Source organism: Tursiops truncatus, chromosome 16, assembly GCF_011762595.2.
Source record: "Tursiops truncatus isolate mTurTru1 chromosome 16, mTurTru1.mat.Y, whole genome shotgun sequence".
NCBI classification, from domain to species: Eukaryota; Metazoa; Chordata; class Mammalia; order Artiodactyla; family Delphinidae; genus Tursiops; species Tursiops truncatus.
The window spans coordinates 6349709-6365544 of record NC_047049.1 but is presented as its reverse complement, the minus strand read 5'-3'; the positions used below and the strand labels follow the sequence as shown (position 1 = coordinate 6365544).

At 48.4% G+C, this 15836-nt stretch overlaps 1 protein-coding gene across 10 annotated transcripts in view; it reads right to left on the bottom strand.

Annotated features, from left to right (window-relative positions):
- Positions 1-15824, bottom strand: part of UROS (uroporphyrinogen III synthase) — a 34352-nt gene extending 18528 nt beyond the window's left edge. The window contains exons 1-4 of one of the 10 annotated variants that reach the window (XM_033842124.2): positions 15451-15677; positions 7716-7795; positions 719-807; positions 456-539 (exon numbers count right to left, since the gene is read on the bottom strand). In XM_033842124.2, the coding sequence (XP_033698015.1) occupies positions 456-539; positions 719-781 (147 nt within the window). In that variant the 5' untranslated portion in view covers positions 782-807; positions 7716-7795; positions 15451-15677. The other 9 variants (XR_012326823.1, XM_033842125.2, XM_033842131.2 and 6 more) reach the window with 9 other exon arrangements.
- Between the last annotated feature and the right edge of the window lie 12 nt (positions 15825-15836).

Below are 15836 nucleotides of genomic sequence, written 5' to 3'. Positions count from 1 at the left end.
CCATAACTATCGCTCCAATACATGGAAGCAGTCCCAACTCTCCCTCTTATCTGCTGGAGAACTCCGCCAAGCTGCCCAACCTGGGGAGAAACAACAGCTCTTCTGCGCTTCGCTGAGGTCAGGGGCGTGGACTGAATGACAGGAGGAAGGTGAAGGGTCTGCGTGGCCAAGAGCAGCACAGGCTTGGTGCCTCAGCATGACTGGCTCTCCCGGGCCTCCTTACGGGCCCACCTCCAGGTTGGGTGGCTTTCTGGGGCCGCTGATAGAGGCTTGGGCTGAGGATCCAGTAGCAGCCAAGTCCTGGAGCAGGTGAGCTCGTGCCGTCCTTGTTTTACAGTTGGGTAGTGAGATGAGGGCTAGCAAACGGGTCCTTCCCCTAGAATTCTGTAGGAGTCTACAGAAACCAAACGTGTCTCATTCAGAAACGATGGTGCTCAGACACTGATGAATCTTACCTTCTCCAAAAAACTGGGAAGAGACCAAAACTCAAATGATAAAACAGGGATCAAAGTGGCTTCGAGTCCATATAATCCTAATTCCTGCAGGTAAAAGAATATGGTTTTGAATTGGCCAGGGTTGTTTGGAAAATAAGGAAAAGGTCCTATTTCACAACTTATTCTGCGCCAGTTCCTCAGAGTTTTAGCAGATGGACCCTCCCCTTGACTTCAATCACAAGGCAGTGTTGGGCTTTCGGGGACCAGGTGTGTCAGGTACTTACCCTGATGTAGGGATCCTGGCCACAGTCGTCCTCCTTAGGGTCTTTCAGTAAAAGAACCTTCATTATTGCCTGGCAGTCTTTACGGGGTGCTGTGACAGAGCAGGGAAACGGATCTTAATTAGATCTCAAAGCCTCTTCCTAAGCAGTGTCAGCTGGGCTGGGCTCCAGGAGCAGGTAATCAGCTGCTGGCTGAAGCGGCCCATCCCTCGCACACAATGACTTGGCGTTTATGGGCTCGTTCCTTCTGGAGACCCTGTGTCACCGATAAGGCCCAGGGACAGCATGCTGGCACCTGATATCACTTGGAAAGGCAGATGAAAGCCATTAGGGAAAGGCAGTGTCCTAGCTAAACATTTAAGGCTCACAGAAGAGAACTGATGCAAATTCTGGGTTGTATCTATAACAAATATAGAAATGAGCATCTTATATTTTAAGGAAATAAATAATTACTTCCATTTCAAGATAAATATACTCAGTTGCTCATAAGCTCTTTAGGAAATGACTATACTGACTCTTCTATTTCTCAAGTGATGTTTTATAAATGTGGTCGAGTATCATGAGAGGAATTTTCAAAAATCTTCTAACCCAGAAACCAGCTGGTTGATATTTATCAAAAGGCTTCTATACTTCATACCCCTTCTTCCTATAATTTCACTTCCAAGAATAAATTCTAAGGTGACACTCATATATGTGTGCAAAGATTAACATAAAGATATTCATCCTGGTCTTTTTTTTTTAAATTGACATATAACATTGTGTAAGTTTAAGGTGTACAATGTGATTTAATACATTTGTATGTTGCAATATGATTACCACTGTAGCATTAGCTAACACCTCTATCACCTCACATAATTATTTCTTTTTTGTGGTGTGAACAATTAATATCTAGTCTCTTAGCACCTTTGAGGTTATAATACAGTACTGTTGACTATAATCACCATGCTGTGCATTAGATTTGCCCCCCCACACCCAGAACTTATTTAACTACTAGTTGCAAGTCTGTATCTTGGTATTCTTTACAATTGCAAATACCTGGAAACAATGTAAACATCTAACAATGAGAGAATGGTGTAATAAATCATGGTACAGTTATATGAAATCATTAAAATATTCATAAACAACTTAATTATATGGATTATTTAATCACAAAATAATGTTAAGTTTAAAAGAACAGGATTCAGAATTGCATTAAGGTACCATTTTCAGATTTTATGTATACACATATACGAAAGAATATTCTTTGGTGGTAGGTTAGGGTGATTATTTTCTTCTCTACCTCTTTCTGTTTTACCCCCCAAGTTTTTACAATAAATATTAAATTGCTTTTGTGTCAAGGGGGTAAAAGCACATTATAACCATCCCCAAAGCCTCAAATCAAATACTGTCCAAGACCTGCAAGATAAACTCTGCTGGAAATGCACAAGTAGCATTAGACTACCAGTTAGTGACTTAATAAATATTATACAGTGGTTGACAGTAGTCAAAGAAAGTATATTGCTTGGAGCAGAAATGTGTTAACTCTGGGAGCCATTACTTATAAATTATTACTGAACATACTTCTGGAACATTATAATATCTGTGGGACATCTTAGGAAAATTGTCTCCAAATGAATTGCTTTGTATCTAAGCAACCAAACTGGGGTGAACTAATAATAATTATGAAATCAAGTTCAATTAATGCTGCTGTCGAGCTGTTAGCTAGAGAGACGGGGCATTTGGGGAAATGGGCAGTAGCATCGTTTCTATCATTTCCTGAAGTTATTCAGAATGTGTCTCCCAAAGAAATCAGGAATCTCCCTTTCAGTGATGGTCACTGTTAGGTGTCAGCTTGGCGAGGATGTTTTCCCCATTTATTCACAAATGCTAACCTAGGGGCTGCTGGGCAGGTATTTTAGAGATGTGATCAAGTCGACTTACTGAAAGGATCACACAGAACAAACCAAGCGTTTAGGTGGGATTCAAAGAAGGAAGACACTTATTTTCGTTCTGGTCCCAACCATTTCAAACAAGGCTGTGGACAGATGGTCTCGTGTGGAATTACGTCGGTACATCCTGTTAACTCCGCCTTCAACATGAATCCACGGTCCAGCCGCTTCTTAACTTCCCCGCTCCTGAGACCACGTGCACGCTGGCTTTTAGTAAAAGGGGTGATCCTTGGTAATCAGGGAGGGCCTGGTTCTGTCAAAAGAAAGGCCTGAAGAGCAGAACTGAGGTTTCCTTGAGGAAGAAGAAATTTTGCCTGTGGCCACAGCTGCAGCTCATGCCCTAGCCTGGCCTGCCCTTCCCGTCAGCTTGCACGGTGGATTTCAGCCCTGCCTCGCCAGTCCTCAGGCTGCACAAGGTGATTCCTTGCACTAAGTCTCCTGACATGTATCCCCTACTGCTCTGTTTCTCTGTGGAACCCTGACTGATACACCTTCCAATCTGGGGGCTCCAGGAGTCTGGCATGTCACTAAGTGGCAGGTAGAACTTGGCATTTTCTGCATAAATCTTTCTGCAGCGTGCAAAGCAAGCAACTACTGTGGGGATTAAAAAGTGGGAGCGTAATGCTGTGAAGCAGGCATCCTGCAGCCACAGACCGCTACTCAGCCTTATCCTATTCCTCCCACCCTGGTTCTAGGTTCCAGGATACACATCCCCAAGTTTCCAAAGCATCTGTTAGTACTACTTTCAGATACCAGGAGCCAATCTCTCACACAAGTGTTTCTATAGTGGTCTCAGGCAGTGACGCCTGGGACCTCCCTCAGGGAGGTGCGGTCTGCATTATTTGTTGGAGGCGTGGACAAGTTCAAGCACTCCAGGCTGTGAGGTGACGTGGCAGAGGCGACTGGGGTGTGGGTTTACCTCTCCAGGGCGACCTCTCTGAGCAGGAGAATCTGAGTTGAGATCTGAATGGTAACAGCAGGGGCAGAAATGTTCAAGTGTCAGAAAGGGGCTCGGGGTGTCCCCAGGAGGGAAGGGTAGGCGTGGCTCAAGAGCGAAGGATAAGGGAGGCTCTGGTTCCATGAGAAATGGGAATCCACTGGAAGGTTGAAGCGGGAGTGACAGCGATGGGATTCACACTTCAGAGAGACCTCAGGCTTTGGGGCAAGGCTAGCCACCACAGACTAGGCGTGCAGGTGGTCTCGGAGCAGGGAAGTTAAGCGGCTGGACCGTGGATTCACACTGAAGGCAGAGCTAACAGGAGGTACAGACATAATTCCATGTGAGGCCGTCTGTCCACAGCCTGGTTTGAAATGGTTGGGACCAGGATGAAGATAAATGTCTTCCTTCTTTGAGTCCCACCTAAACGCTTGCTTTGTGCTGTGTAATCCTATCAGGAAGTCAACTAATATTCGTAGACAGTTACTGTGAACCAGGCACTGGGTATATAATACGATTCCTGCCCTCGTATTAATGGGAGGGTAAAACAGATACACTACAAATAAGTAAAAATAGTGACAGAGTCACAGTGCAATGAGCGTCAGGATGCTGTGGAAACATAACTGGTAAGTCTTATTTGGACTAGGAGGGGTGGCAGGGATTGCCACTTGCCCCCGAACACCCACTCTTCCCTTCTCCCTCATATGAATGGAGCCCCTCATAATAACGGTGCACGTGGTTGCCCAAGATAAAAACGTGTAGCGGGATGTGGCCAGGTGACTAGGTTCTGGCCGACAGGATGGACATCGAAGGGACGTGCACACTTCCAGGTCCTGCCTTAGCAGGAAGTGCTGCGCCCCTGCCCTCCCCTTCCTGCCTCCCGGCTGGCGGGAATGCGGGCCAGGTGGTCAGCCCCTTCTACTGCAGGGGAGGGTAACGCCCTGGGGGTGACGGAAGGAGCAGGACCCCTTTGTATGGCAGAGGCACCAGTCAGCCAGGGCTTTTACATCAGAGAAAAGGAGAGTTCTATCCTGTTTCAGCCATTGCTATTTGGATTTCTGTTAGAGCAGTGGAACCCATATCCTAACTAATACAGAGGCCAGAATAGCTTTCCCGAGGACCTAATGCTTAGACTTAGACGTGGTGCCTGAGTAGGATTAAGCTCCAAGGTTGGCATGCCTGAGGGGTGGGAGGGGTCTGCGCAGCTGGAATGTACAGCGGAGAGTGGGGAGACAGGCCTCATCCGGTCCTGTTAGGGAGTCTGGGTTTATCTTAGTTCCAGTGGGAGGCGTCTTGCTGATGGATTTACTTCTCCTCTCCTTCCCTGGTTTCTGCTTGCCCTTTTCTCTTCCCCTTTCTCTCTGGGGCAACACAAGGAGGGAAGTGTGGGGTCACAGAACAAGCACAGGATGAAGGGCCAAGAGACCAGCTTTACTGTCCATGATGTGATCTTTTCTCCCCTGTCAAATGGGAATAAACTCTGCCCCACCAAGGCCGCTGAGTGACTCAAAGGAGATAACAATTGAGCACTTACTACATGCCAGAGACTGTTCTAGAAGCTTTACATGCATTAAAGCTATGAGGTTTATCCCACTTTATAGATGAGGAGACTGTGGCATATGGGGGACAAAACTCACCCTAAGTCCCCGGACCAATGAGCGGCAGAGCTGCCGCACTCAGGCAGCCCAGCCCCAAAGCCCGTGCTCTCACCCCTGCGCTGTGCTGCACACCCAAGTGCTTGGGAAGACAGAGAGGTAGAAAGACATAAAGGACTTCCCTGGTGGCACAGTGGTTAAGGATCCGCCTGCCGATGCAGGGGACACGGGTTCGAGCCCTGGTCTGGGAAGATCCCACATGCTGCAGAGCAGCTAAGCCCGTGCGCCACAACTACTGAGCCTGCGAGCCACAACTACTGCAGCCCATGTGCCTAGAGCCCAAGCTCCACAAGAGAAGTCACCGCGATGAGAAGCCCACACACCGCAATGACCTGGTCACTGCAACTAGAGAAAGCCTGCACAGCAATGAAGACCCAACGTGGCCAAAAATAAATAAATTAATTAATGATAATTTTTAAAAAGACATAAAGTATCACTCTAGTGCAAAGTGCTTAGTTTGGTAATGAAAACATGTGAGAGCAAAACCAATCTACCCACTGCAAACAGAAAATATTTCTTCTGGGTTCTACTCTGTGGTTCTCTCAGGTAATAAAACTGATGCCTTAGGGATAACTGTTAAGAAATTCCATGAGATGGGCTGCAGGACTTGACAAATAAATATCAAATACTACCCTTGTCCCTTTTCTGCCGTTGCTCAAAGCATCTCTAACATAAAATTAAGAGGAACCGTTGCTGATGCTTCTTGGCCACGCCAAAGGCCATGTCATCAGGTTCACTGAGAAAGGGATCAACTGATACGTGCACACAGATAGCCGTGCTAACACCCTGGTACTTTTCTCAGTAACTGAGAGTTTAAAGCTGAGAGTGTTCCCTCACCCTCACACCCCATAATGGACAGGTACCAGTCCCTGAACTACTGGGCACATCCAGCCCAGGGCAGAATCCAAAGGCTCAGAGAAAGGTCTACAGACACTTTCTCAAAAAGGGAAGGGCATTCCCAAAACGTCCTGCAGTGCCCAAGGGTCTGCAGCAAAGGCCCAGGGACCAGGTGACAGAAATAGCTCGTAGCAAAGGAAACACTCGCCAGGGGAGTCCTGGCTCACGGGGCAGCTGGGCCCCTGTGAAGGCACACGTGATCACCAGCTGCTCTGTGAACCAGGAACGACCTCCCTGCCTGGAATCTCCAGGTTCTGTCCAATGGCTTGCTTTCTACAATCATGGGGGCTTAGATGGTGGCATTACTGCAATTTCTCACAGGCCAAGGGAAAGACCGGGATATTTCTAGAGTTCAGTGCAGACTGTCATTCCTAGCTCAAGAAACCCACATTCCTGTCATCTCCAAAATGTAGCCAACAAGAGTGAGAAAGACAAACATTGCTACTTCTCACCCACACGGTTTCCCATCCTTAGGACCACAGAGGAAATACAGCCAGCCCAAAAGGTGTAGGTGCCCGAGCTCTCATGGAAGACACAATTGATTGAACTGTGCTCCCTCCAAAGAAGTCCTAACCCTTGGTACCTACAAATGTGAATTTACTTGGAAATAGGGTCTTTGCTGATGTAACTAGGTTAAGCTGAGGTCATGGTGGATTAGAGTGTCCCACATAACTATGACTAATCCAACACGACTGGCATCCTTAGAGAAGAAAATCTAGACACAGATAGAGGCAGACAGAAGGCCATGTGAAGGAGGCAGAGACTGCAGAGACACTGCCAAAGGCAAGAAACACCTGGGCCCCCCAGCAGCTGGAAGAGGAAGGAAGGAGCCTCCCCTAGAAGCTTCAGAGGAGGCAGGCATGCCCCACAGACACCTGGGCTTCAGACTGCTGGCCTCCGGAACTGGGAGACAATACACTTCTTTTGCTTAAGCCATGTGCTCTGTGGTGTATGTTACAGAAGCCCTAGGCAACTAGACAGAGGGGAACTGATTTTTGGTGCTGTCTACAGGACTATCTCCTAAGAAAAAGCACCTGTGTGTGTGCTCCCAGCATGGCCAATCCTTCCTTTTCAGCTGAGGAATTTGACGTTGGGGTGTGGCAGGGGGACCTGCCCGAGCTCACACGGGAAGTCCGAGGCAGAGCCAGTACTGAGCCCAGGCCTTGGGGTCTGAGTTCAGTTCCCCCCAGCAGCTCATGCCCATCACACCATCTAAAGACTGGAGGAAGCGACACAGCCCTTCCTGGTGGGTGATGAGCCTCCACGTGAACTAGTACTTAGCATGACATTTTCACTCAACCATGAAGCTTTTCACTTGGGGTTTAACCTTAATTATGTTTTATTTATTTCCCTCTACCCCGAGTCCCTGAGACTTAACACAGGAAGGGATTTCACCACAGTCTTCTTCTATTCTGGGCAGGAAGAGTGGGGGAGATGTCAGAATTTTTATCCTTATAGGTGGGGCGAAGTTCAGCTGCACCCTGAAGGCTTGCAAGCCCTGTACCTGCCCAGCCTCAAGACCAAAGAGAGAGCCCCGAGTCAGTGACAGAGACATCAGGAGTTGAATGGACGGGGGATCTTACGTGTCTGAAGCGGGGTCCTGGAGTGACACCCCACCGTGTGTGGCAGACAGCGGGAAGGACATGGCAGCAGTCCTTGCTACCTGGGGAAGAGGGCAGTTACCAGTTATGGGGAGAACTGACATCGGGTTGGCTCATCAGCTGCATGGGAAACCAGCAGAGGGGCCGCCCCTCGCCGCCCCTTTGATAAATTATCATAGTGGAGATAGTTCGGATTCAAAGATTTCAAAACTCACCAGCTGGCGCCAGGAACAGGTACACAGGCATTTACTGATTATATCATAGGCGCTACAGCTGAGAGGAAAGGTCAGTCAGGTGCGTAGGGTGTAGGTGAGGCAGGGACTGGTCGAGCAGGGGATGTGCAGAGAGTAAGAGAACAGTCATCTTGGGTGGCCTGATCATACAGGTGACCATGTATACCAGTCTGTCCAAGACAGTCCCAGTTTACAGCTGTCGTTCTGGTGTAATTACTGACAGCACCCAACTGCACTCTCAAAAGTCTCCCATTTTGGACAGTAAATGACGGAGTCACGTTCCTTATAATGCTATGGATGTTCACAAATGTTTTACACAGCTTGATGGAATGGAAAAAATGCAGGACTAGAAATGAGGAGACTCTTATTCCTGTCCAAGAAATATGAGAGGTGTCAGTAACACAGTGTCTGGCAAGTATGAGAATGGTGGCCAGGCAGTGGGGCCAGAGCCCAGGGAGCTCCAAGGGGGAGCAGACGGGCCCCGGGCTCAGAGCCACAGTGCAGGGCCATTCAGGCTACGGTGAGGACTTTGCCTATTATCTGAATGAGCTGTGATACCACTGGAGGATTCTGAGCACAGGACTGACCTGCTCTGACTTAGAGTTTCACAGGACCACTTGCAGGTGTGTGGAGAAAAGCCTGGAGGTAGAAAGGAGTAAAAGAGCGAGGATACTGGAACACTTTCGGTGAGAGATGTTATGGGCTTGGACCAGATTGGCATTTGAAGTGGGGAAAAGTGATTGCACTTGGATATATTATGAAGGTGTAGCCAACAGCATTGACTTGGACTGGACGCAGGGTAGAGAGAAAAAGGAATCAAGGTGACTCCAACTGGACAACTGCAAGAACAGTAGCACCATGTCAGGACGTGAAGAACGACACAGACTATCCTTCAGAATGCCTCTTCTCCGCCAGCGTCAGCGGTCCTGGGAATAGGTTCACAGGTGTGCCTGGGGTCTGGGTCCTCTCAGCCCTTGGGGGGGCAGCTGGGTAGAGCCCAGGGCAGCCAGAACTCACTCCCATCGCCTCCCGCCCACCCCAGCCAGGGCTGACTGCCTTTAGCTGTAAACTGTAAATCCTCGTCTATTTATGGAAATGTGCTGAATATTACCATTTACTAGCTGTGTCATAGTGCTAAAAGTTGAAGAGTACTGGTATTAGACGTCCAAATGGAGAGATCAGGCAGGCGCTTTGGGCTTGGGGAAGGAGTCAGGTCAAAGGACAAAGACTTGGGAGTCATCAGTGTACAGATGGTATTTAAAGTCCTGGGACTGTGTGAGATTATGGATAGGAAAGAAGGGGGTCCAGGACAGAGCCCTAAAGCACTCGAACAATGTCAGTCAGGGATGCAGGGTAGAAGGGTCCTGGCAAAGGAGAAGGAAAACAGATTGGAGTGTGTCTTAGCTTGGGCTGCCATTAACAGACCACCACTGACTAGTGGGCTTAAACAACAGACAGTTATTTTCTCACAGTTCTGGAGGCTAGAAGTCCAAGATCAAGGTGCCATGAGGGTTTGTTCCTGGTGAGGCCTCTCTTCCTGGCCTGTAGACTGCTGCCTTCTTGCTGTGTGCTCACATGGCCTTTCCTCTGTGCTTGTGCAGAGAGAGACCCCTGGTGTCTCCTCCTCTTAAGGACACCACCGGTCCTGTAGGACTTGGGCTCTACCCTTAGGACCTCATTTAATCTTAATTACCTCTTTAAAGGCCCTATATCCAAATACAGTCACACTGGGGGTTAGGGCTTCAACATAGGAGTTTGAGGGGCAAAATTCAGTTCATAACAGAATAAGTTACAGAATAAAGTGGACATAGAGATGTAGTTGTAGATAAGAAGAGTACTGCTATTAAGAAGAGTAGGAGAAATAAGGCCATAACTGGCAAGGGAGGCAGTGAGGTCAAGAGAGGTTCCAGAAGCATTCCCCTTGCCCCACACACACACGTGAGAGACACCAGAGCGAGGGTAGGCGTGGAGAAGGGCATTCCGGATTATAGGCAAGTCAGGGAAGAATGCCATGCAATGCACTTGGGGAGCAAATGAGCAAGGCCCTTTGGTATGACTTTCTCCTTGAGGTTCCAGGTGTACCTTGTTTTGCCTTGTCCACTTGTAGAAGCTCCTGAATTTTAGCCACAAGGAGAACTAAGAAAGGACAAGCTGGTCTTCCAGGCCAGAAAGTTGGCTCTCAATTAGGCAGGAGAGGGGCTCTGCCATATTGCTTTCATTTACCCAAGAAACACTGAGTCTCTTCTTTGTGATGCTGGGTACTGGATGCTGGGCAAGGGACAAGTCAGACTTAGTGCCCACCCTCAAGGAACTCCAAGGCTGGTGGGGGAGGATGGACAACCACAGAACTGTAAGCGAAGTATTGAGAAAGAGACAGTCAAGGTACTTCCTACTGCGAACTGCCAGGATTTGGAAGCAAGGCTTCAAAAGTGCACCTCTGGGTCTGGGGCTCCTCTGATTCCGATTTTGTATTCTGCTGGGGTAGATGATTTAGGGTGAAGTATCCTTATTCTAACCACTTTGTACAGAAGGTCTGTTGGGATTAACAAATAAAGGAGTTCAGCATCAAACTCATGCAGAATACGTTTAAGATGGGTAAAGCCAGCTAAGATGCTTTTCATTTACTAGAGCCTGGAGTATTCTAGGGATCGGGGCAGGCAAGGGGGTTCACAAAAAGTGAACAAACTAACCCCTTCTCAGCAATATGTCACTGTGGCCAATGTACACCTTCACACAGGACTCCTTTAGCTGTTCCCATCAAGAAGTTCAAACACCAGTCATCCAGTCACTTGCTATGAAGAGCAAGCAGTGAAATGGCAAGCCCCTGTACTTGGCCTCTGTGGGGGACCGAATCCAAAATTTATATTTTGAATTCTTTTAACCCCCAGGACCTCAGAATGTGACCTTATTTGGAAATAGGCTATTTGCAGATGCAGTCAAGTTAAAATGAGGTCATTAGGGTGAGCCCTAATCATTTATGACTAGCATCCTTATAAAAAAGGGAAATTTGCACACACAGGGACATACAGGGAAAACGTTAAGTGAAGATGAAGGCAGAGATCGGGGTGACGCATCTACAAGCTGAGGAAAGTCAGAGATGTACCAGTAAACCACCAGCAGCAGGGAGAGGGGCCTGGAACAGACTCCCCCTCACGGCCTCAGAAGGAACCCACCCTTCTGACATCTTGATCTTAGAATTTTAGCCCCTGGAACTGTGAGACAGTACATTTCCTTTTTAAAAAAATATTTAGTGCTTCCCTGGTGGTGCAGTGGTTGAGAGTCCGCCTGCCGATGCAGGGGACACGGGTTCGTGCCCCAGTCTGGGAAGATCCCATGTGCCGCAGAGCGGCTGGGCCCGTGAGCCATGGCCGTTGAGGCTGCGCATCCGGAGCCTGTGCTCCGCAACGGGAGAGGCCACAGCAGTGAGAGGCCCCCATACCGCAAAAAAAAAAAAAAATTTATTTATTTTTGGTTGCGTTGGGTCTTCGTTGCTGTGCACGGGCTTTCTCTAGTTGCGGCGAGTGGGGGGCTACTCTTTGCTGCGGTGCGCAGGCTTCTCATCACAGTGGCTTCTCTTGTTGCAGAGCACGGGCTCTAGGCACGCGGTCTTCAGTAGTTGCGGCACACAGGCTCAGTAGCTGTGGCTCGCGGGCTCTAGAGCGCAGGCTCAGTAGTTGTGGCGCATGGGCTTAGTTGCACCCTGGCATGTGGGATCTTCCCGGACCAGGGCTGGAACCCGTGTCCCCTGCATTGACAGGCGGATTCTTCACCACTGCGCCACCGGGGAAGCCCAAGACAGTACATTTCTGCTGTTTATGCCATCTGGGTTGTGGTACTCTGATAGGGCAGCTCTGGGAAAAGAATAGTCTCATCCAGATTGAAGCTGCAAGTGTGGTAGAAATACAGCATGGGAAATCCTTTCTCCCTGCACTTCTGTGACCAAGTTGAAAGCTCCCTGCTGTAAGAAACTCCTGTGCTAACTGAAGAATGTCGTTCGCCCTCTGCCTCTACAAGAATGAAGTTACCAGCCACTGCAGTCGCTGACCTTTGACACACCCTGAAAGGAATTCAGGGCAGAGATCAGGAACGAGGCACTCTGAGCTCTGGAAAACCTGGCAGAACAGGCCTTCCAATAGTTAGATATTTTCAGGAGAAAATTTTATGAACCCAATTTCTTGCATCTTCTCATACCTATAAAAGCACTAAAATCACTAACGGAGATGTCAGCTCCTTGTGACTAGCAGCAGCCTTCTACCGATATGTGTGCTTGATTGCATGGACCCCCGTTACCAGAATCATATATTTGCTGACCTCCCCCCTACCTCTTCCGAGCAGCTCCTCCAAGCTATCTGAAAGCCGTCTCCTGGGCTATAGTCTTCAGTAAGCCCCAAATGAAACTGAACTCACAGCTCTCATGTTGCACGGTTTTTTTTTTAATAAATTTATTTTCTTTTATTTATTTTTGGCTGAGTTGGGTCTTTGTTACTGTGCGCGGGCTTTCTCTAGTTGCAGCAAGAGGGGGCTACTCTTCGTTGTGGTGCGCCAGCTTCTCATTGCGGTGGCTTCTCTTGTTGCGGAGCATGGGCTCTACGCGTGCAGCTTCATGAGTTGTGGTTCACAGGCTCTAGAGCGCAGGCTCAGTAGTTGTGGCACACGGGCTTAGCTGCTCCGTGGCATGTGGGATCTTCCCAGACCAGGGCTCGAACCCATGTCCCCTGCATTGGCAGGTGGATTCTTAACCACTGCGCCACCAGGAAAGCCCCGTTGCACGGTTTTTGTTTTTGTTTTTCAGTCGACACCTGTTACCTGTATTGTAGCAATACGAGGAAGGCAGGAAGAGAAGGAGAGGCAGGGGTATTCTCAAGCTTTTAGACAAGGAGGATTGTATGTGAGCCACTCTGAACTTTGACGAGAGGCCTGGTGGAGTGGAAGAAGCTTGTGCTAGAGGGGCTGAAGCCTGGGTTCTGGTCTATGCTGTTCTCCTCTTGGTCTCAATTCCTGCATCTGTAAAATGGGCTGGGTCCTCTGAACCACTGGCTTTTCTGAGGGACTTTCTTCCCCATAGTAGATGCTCAGTAATATTTGTTTGCACTTTAGATTTACCCAGCGACTTTTGAGCAGGGGGGATGGTCACTTTTCCTTAAAGAGACAGGGAACTGACTTGATTAAGGCCTCTTTGCTGGTAAGAAAGAGCCACACCTCAAACCCACACTTTCTAACCATGTCCTGCTGCTCTGAGATCAGCAATAACAGCAGCCACCCTTTTACCCAGCACATACTCTGTGTGATTTACCAGGCTAAGCATTTTACATGCAAGATCTTAATCTTCATTTAAACCAGCAAGGAAGGTATTATTATTCCTTTTTTACAGAAGAGGAAACCAAAACTCTGAAGGTTGGGTAACAGGCTCAAGGTCACACAACACAGTACGTGGCAGAGGTGAAGTTTCACCTCTTTCCAGGTGAAGTCTGGAGCCCATCCCCATTCTCTCAAGCACTTGCTACCACCTCTCTGCTCTTTTAAGATAAATTCTGAGCTGAAGGTGAAGACTGGGCCAGCAGGTCAGCAATCTAGTCTCTGACTGAGCGAAGTTCCATGGGGTCAGTACCATATTTTCTTGAATGACAAAACTTATTCGCATTTGCTACTCATTCACACTCTGACCATAAGCTCAACACTGGGTACTAATCCGAGGGCACAAAGTAAGGCTTTCCCCCCCTCCTCATATCAAAGCAATACATGCTTATTGTGGAAAATTTGCAAAATACAAAAAAGTATAGTTCCTCAAAAAATTAAAAATAGAATTCCTATACGATCCAACAATTCCACTTCTGAATATATGCCCCCCAAAATTAAAAGCAGGGACTTGAACAGGTATTTGTACACTCACGTTCATAGCAGCATTATTTACAATTACTAAAAGGTGGAAGCAACCCGTGTCCATCCATGGATAAATGGATAACAACAACAAAAATACATACAATGGAATATTATTCAGCCTTAAAAAGGAAGGAAATTCTGACACATGCCATGGCAAAGATGAAGCTTGAAGACATTATGCTAAGTGAAACAAGCCAGCCACAAAAGGATAAATACTATATGATCCACTTATACGAAGTCCTAGAATAGGCAAATTCATAGAGAAGGAAAACCACTTTCCAGGGACTGGGGTAGGGGAGATTGCAGAGTTAGTGTTCAATGGGTACAGGATTTTGTTTTGCAAGATGAAAATTCTCTAGAGAGGGATGGTGGTGACGGTTGCACAAAAATGTGAACATACTTAATGCCACTGAACTGGACACTTGCTTAAAATGGTAAATTTTATGTTCTGTGTATTTTTACCACAAAAAAGTATAGAAAAACAGGGGAAAAAAATCACCCATGACATTTCAGTGCAGCTCTATTGGTAAGCTGGCACAGTGTCTTCTGAGTCTTTTTCTAATTTTAGCCTTTTATAGGTCTTTCTTTACAGCTACCTCTCTCGTGCATTATTGGAAGAAAGGGGCCATTTTAAGCTATGCCATCATATGTGAAGCCCTGATGTTTACACATATTATATTCCACGTTGTGGCCTGGTAGGCAAGACTGCTAGGAAAGACAGAACTCACAGAACACAATCATGGGGACTCTGGCTCTGAGGACCCTTAAGGTATCCTGCTTCCATTTCCTGCTGCTGAAGGATCATTGAGAGGTTATCACACTTCTGCTTAAAATTCTCCAACATCCAATCTCATAACTTGGGGACAGCTCATTCCATTTTTGCAGTCACACTCAGCCAACCTACTCTCCTCATTTTACAGACAGAAAAAAAAGGAAAGCCATAGACCTCACTCTCAGAAAGCAGATGTCTTCTCTAATTCGTGACTTTCTCTCCAAATAGTATTCTTTACAACAGGCTGCAAACTGGCAGTGCGTGGGGTAAACCTGACCGGTAGATGAATTTTATTTGGCACAAGTTTTACAAATCAAGATTTTTTTGGTAAAAGTCCAGAACTCCAGGTTCTGTTGAAATGTGAGAACTGACCACACTGGGTGGCATTTCCACTCGGCCAAGCTGGCAGCAGCTGCCCGGTACACGCTCTCTACCTTGCCAAAGTCCCCTGCACTCTGTTCTCTCCAAAGAGGCTCAGGTCTAATTTAGAAATCCCCACTGGCCCTGTAGCATACAAGGTTGATCCCTGACTTTAAACTTTCAGATTGAGAAATGCGCTCAGGATCGGTTTCATTCATCACTGACAAGGCTGTGCCACCGACTGTGCTGGGGCACGCCCGCAGGGTCGGGCCTTAACCAGGCGTGAGGGCATCTGCACAGATCCGGCGACCTTCCATTCAGGGCCGACCACTGCCCGCGGCCTACGGCCCAGCACCCAGGCCAGCACTGGCCTCCGGGTTCCGCTCCCGACTCGTCATACACCGGCAGGGCAGCAGGCTGGCCCCTGCGGTACGCCGCGTAGTCGTCGGTACCGCGCGCGGGCGACACCTACCTCGTCTGGCTGGTGAGGCACTCGGCAGGCGCCCAGTCGGGGGCGGAATCGCACGGTTCCCACCAGCAGGCAGTGAGGCTGCGGGAGCTACCAGCCGGGAGGGCGGCACCCTCACCGCGTGGCCGGCGCTGCCATGGCGACGGCCCTCCCCGGGCCCCAAGCACCAGCACTTGCACCAGGGGTCGTGGAGCCCCGGCCTCGCTCAGCTGGAGCTCACGCATGCGCACCGACACCCAGGACCCCCTGATACCTGGCGGAGATGGGTCGAACCACTGCGCGAAGGGGAGAGAGAACCTTGGAAAGGCTGAGAATGGATGGAAGGAGGAAGAAAAGGCCAAGATAGGACCCCAGATTGACTTGACTCTTAGGTATCAAGGCCGTGGAAT